This window comes from Nicotiana sylvestris, chromosome 3 (assembly GCF_000393655.2).
Source record: "Nicotiana sylvestris chromosome 3, ASM39365v2, whole genome shotgun sequence".
In the NCBI taxonomy this organism is placed as follows: domain Eukaryota; kingdom Viridiplantae; phylum Streptophyta; class Magnoliopsida; order Solanales; family Solanaceae; genus Nicotiana; species Nicotiana sylvestris.
In genome coordinates this window covers 50,363,027-50,367,980 of record NC_091059.1, presented here as the reverse complement: position 1 = coordinate 50,367,980, position 4,954 = coordinate 50,363,027, and the positions used below count along the sequence as shown (strand labels likewise).

The window sequence follows — 4,954 nt, the reverse complement described above, 5'->3', positions numbered from 1 at the left end:
CATAAAACCATCATAACCCATACCTCAAAACTGAGAAACCTTGCCAGGACTCTATCAGTGCCGATAGTTGTAAGGGATTCCTTTTTCGATCAGTGGCGCCCTTTGTGGGTTTTCACCAACCGACCTCTATCATTTCTCTTCTCACCATTTCCTTATAGTGCTCTTTTGTGATTTTTCACTAACAAGACTCTCTCATTTTAAATTTCTCTGCTCACTATTGCCTTACCGTGCCCATGTGGGTTTTTACCAATAAGACTCTCTCATTTTATTTCTCTTATTTGATTGTATCAGATCCAAGTAACCAACATCATCCAATTCATCTTATTCAACAATTGAGAAGAAGGACTTTGAACAAGATTTAGGTTAAAAAGAGTTTGGATTGAATTACAACTTTGGAAACTTTCAGGCGAACCGTCGTCGAACCATTATAAATTTTGCCCCAGTTTCAACTTTTGGGAAAATGTGGATTTTTGTTTTGGTGTGACTGAACCCCAGAGAGAGGCTGTCTACGTATCATTTCAGAATCAAGTTAAACGTAATTCAGAGAACTTTGTTTTTGATTTTCTTTTTGTTTTTATTGTTTTGTTTTGTCTTTTCTTCTTTTTTTTCCAAACATTTTCGAGTTCCAAAGAGTGTAGTCTAAGAAAGGTAACCGACTCAAAGGGTTTGAAAAAGGATAAAAGTGTTTGGGTAGCAAGAATGAAAGCCTTCATCATCCCAATCGGAGAATTTCTATACCGCAGAAGGGTTAAACGTAATACCTTTTGACCGCGTCTGCATTGACAGTTGTTTCAGGGTCATTTCCCTCAATTTCTCCCAAGTACAATGCCCCTTTTGACAACAATTTTCTTATAATGTACGGACCCTTCCAGTTTGGGACGAACTTTCCTTTTGTTTCCTTGTGATGTAGGAGAATACATCTCAAAACGAGTTGCCCTACTTCAAAGTTTCTATGCTATACTTTTTTGTTGTAGGTGCAGGCCATTCTTTGTTGATACAATTGCCCGTGGCAAATTGCGACCATCCGCTTTTCATCAATCAAGGTTAATTGTTCTAGACGAGTCTTGACCCATTCATTTTTCTCAATCTCAACTTCGACGATGATTCGAAGAGATGGAATTTCAACTTTTGCGGGTATTATAGCTTTAGTGCCTTAAACCAATAGATAGGGTGTTGCTCCAACTGATGTGCGCAACAATTGTGTGATATCCTAACAATGTAAACGACAACTTTTAATGCCATTGTCTAGAACTTTGGATTATTTTCCTAAGGATCTTCTTGATATTTTTGTTCGCTGCTTCAACAACACCATTAGCTTTGGGCCGATAAGGGGTAGAATTTTGATGCGTGATCTTAAATTTATCGCATACCTCCCTCATCAAATGACTGTTCAAATTTGTGGCATTGTCCGTAATGATAGTTTTAGGAATACCAAAATGACAGATAATGTTAGAATGCACGAAGTCCACCACTACTTTGTTGGTGACAGCTTTGATAGTGACTTCTTCAACCCACTTCGTGAAATAGTCAATGGAAACTAAGATGAATCTGTGCCCATTTGAAGCTTTCGGCTCGATTGGCCCAATGACATCCATGCCCCAAGCAACGAACGACCACGGTGCAGACATAGGATGCAGTTCTGAAGGAGGTGCATGAATCAAGTCGCCGTGTACCTGTCACTGATGACACTTTCGGACAAAACTGAAGAAATCATTTTCCATAGTCATCCAGTAATAACCCGCCCGAAGGATTTTCTTTGCAAGGACATATCCATTCATGCGGGGTCCACACACTCATGTGTGCACTTCATTCATGATCCTTCTTGCCTCTTGGGCATCCACACATCTTAAAAGGTTCAGATCTAGAGTCCTTTTATACAAGACTTCTCCGCTCAAAATGAAACTACTAGCGAGCCTTCTAATGGTTCTCTTTTGGTCTCCACTAACTTGTTTGGGATATTCCTTTGTTTTCAAGAATCTTTTGATATAATGATACCATGGATGAACATCTGGTTCTATCTCAACTGCTTTGCAATAACCATGTCTTTCTCGAATTTGGATTTCCAGTGGGTCAATGTGGACATTGCTTGGATATGGAAGCATTGAGGCCAAAGTAGCTAGTGCATTGACTAAATCATTGTGAAACCGAGGAATGTACCTGAACTCGACGGATTTGAACTGCTTGCTAAGATCTTCCACATGTTGCCTGTATGGGATAAGCTTGATATCTCGAGTACCCCATTCACCTTGAGCTTGTCGAATAATCAAGTCAGAATCTCCCACGATTAACAATTCTTCCACATCCTGATCGACTGTCATGTTCATGACCATGATGCAGGCTTCATACTCAGCAATGTTGTTCGTACAGAAAAATCAAAGCCGGGATGTGGCCGGATAGTGCTGACCAGTGGGCAAAAATAAAATTTCCCCAATCTCGACACCTTTTGTATTTACAGCTCCGTCGAAGAACATTTTACAAGCATTGGTGTCTTCTGTAATTACCTCAACTGAATTTACTTCCTCGTCTGGAAAGTATGTACTCAAAGGCTGATATTCATCTATTACACCTTATATTTGCATAGGTAAAAGTGTGTCGTAAGCAAACTAATGTAGGACAAAAAATGAGATAATATTTTAAAGTATATAAAGTAAGTAAATCATGTTACCTCGGAGGTTAAAAATATTGAAGATCATGAACAACAAGTACAAAGCGGTTTAGAAGGTTCAGAAGCTAAAGGAATGGAAGAAAACAATGTTTCGTCGAAAGTCAACAAGATGGGAATGTATAATATGTACTTTTGGGGTCATACTAGGGTGCTTAACATGATAAGGAGGTTATGTTATGAATTATATTAGTCGTATGATAGTCGTGTGTTATGTTTTGATGTCAAGCGAGTTGTGGAACAAAAGTCGCTGAAATTCATCACAAGTTACATTCATAAGTTTTACTGAAACTTTGGGTCAAATGTAATTGCAATTTTTTCCCAATATACGTAGAGTCATGGGCTGTTCCACCCATCAAATTGAAGATCTATGAGTCTATTTTCTAACACATTAAACTGTTTGTCAATACGACCTTGTCATACAGATATATATGCATTTTTGCAAGACTGCGCAGGCTGCTAGGTGACAAGTAGGTGTGTCACCTACTTGGTTAAATGAGAGCCCAAAAAGAGGCAATTTCGGGTCATCCAAAGAGCCCTTTTAAGGGCTTATCTACTAAAATATAAACCTCATTATATATCACAAATAAATAGACCTAAACCCCTGCAAACTTCCTCCCAAAAATTACCCACAAACCCTAATTGAATTTCTCTCCCTTTCAAGTTCTAATTGGGGGTAAAACCTAAAGTTTGAAGAACCAATATAAGGGTTGAGTTATCCAACAAAGAAGGTAAGTTTACTGCTCTCTTTAATCAATTTTTTCTGCTGTAAATTCATGGTAATTCGTTCTATACCTGCAAGAACTCACGGGACGGTAATCGGAAGCCGTGAGTTCGAGTTATTCACTTGTAGCAGACTGTTTTTTGGATTGTTTTATGTTGCTGTTGGGCTGTGTGTTTTAGTACTGTTTTGTGGAGTTTTCGAGGAGTAAGGGTGTGGAGAAACATCATAGAGATGTAGGGTGGTGGGATGGTCGTTCGTCGAAACATTCCTGGGTAGTTTGACGCTACTACGGTGGTCGTTTTGTGTATGAATAGATTGCAGTGTGTTGGGATGTTTTGTATTATTTTATGGTGTATATAAGGATGGAAATTAATGTATATATGTTGTTGTTGTTGTTGTGTTCTTGTGTTTTTGGTGTTATCTTTAATTTGGAGGAAGTAAGGATTATAAGGGAGATGCTGCTCGTTTTTATACAAAATAAGCTTGTCGTTTGTTGTGCGATAGTTGTACCTTTCACAACTTAATGATATTATTATTATCGTTGTTGTAGAATAAAGTGCGAAGAGGTGATTTAAACTTGGTTATTGGAAAGATTGTGATAAGTTATGTTAAGGCTAAGCCCTTCCTTCATTTTGGCATGATCTCATAACTACATGTGTTTGATGACGAGGCATAAAGAGAAGTTTATACTCCCGAATTTATGTACATTATCCTAGTATCATAAGTTACACTATTTTCCCTTATCGAAACTTTATATTCAATTGAGTATTGTCTTCTTCCAGTCAAGAGAGCAGAGGGTCTCTCTATATATATATATATATACATAGTATTACAGTATTTTCACTACCATCGAGCTATAATCGATGGGCAGGCCCCTATATGGCAACCTCTGATCAGATGGTAAGTTATATACCAAGCCTATTGTGGCCAAGCGCCAATGAGCGATCCTAGAATGGCCGAGATACAGACCCTAGTATGGTCGAGCACCTATGAGCGAGCCTACTATGGTAGAGCAGTTACATGTTCCGAGCCTTATAGGGCCGGACATTTATTTTACTTACTATATTGAGAGAGTTGAGTCAGTATCAGCAGGTAAGTATGTCTCCAGATCATCTTTGACTTCTAGTTACTTTCAGTCATTATGTTATCAGTTCAGTTTCAGCTTTCGGTTATTTTATCACCTTACATACTCGGTACATTATTTCATACTGACGTCCCTTTTCTTGGGCGCTGCATTTCATGAATGTAGGTTCAAACAGACAGACGGGTAGACCTCCTTAGTAGGTGTGTCCCGAGTTCAGCCTTATCGGTAAGCTCTACGTCCTTCGGAGTTGCCGAGTCTAGAGTTTTGTGTACATCTTATGTATATATGTATATATGTTATGGGTAGGTCGGGGCCCTGTTCTGATCACAATACATCCATCAGTAGAGGCTTGTAGACATATCATGTCAGTTAGTGCAGTATGTTGGGCTTGTAGGCCTTATATGTATATTTTGTTGGTTTGTCAGCTGTAGTAGTTATGACGGCCTTATCGGCCCAGCTTTATATTAATGTTTAGTCAGGATTA

General features: G+C 38.7%; 1 protein-coding gene across 1 annotated transcript; it reads right to left on the bottom strand.

Annotated features, from left to right (window-relative positions):
* Positions 1-1,793: 1,793 nt before the first annotated feature.
* On the bottom strand, positions 1,794-2,318 carry LOC138887332 (uncharacterized). Its single transcript, XM_070169067.1, has one exon. It carries the CDS (start codon positions 2,316-2,318, stop codon positions 1,794-1,796), a length of 525 nt encoding a protein of 174 aa, XP_070025168.1.
* Between the last annotated feature and the right edge of the window lie 2,636 nt (positions 2,319-4,954).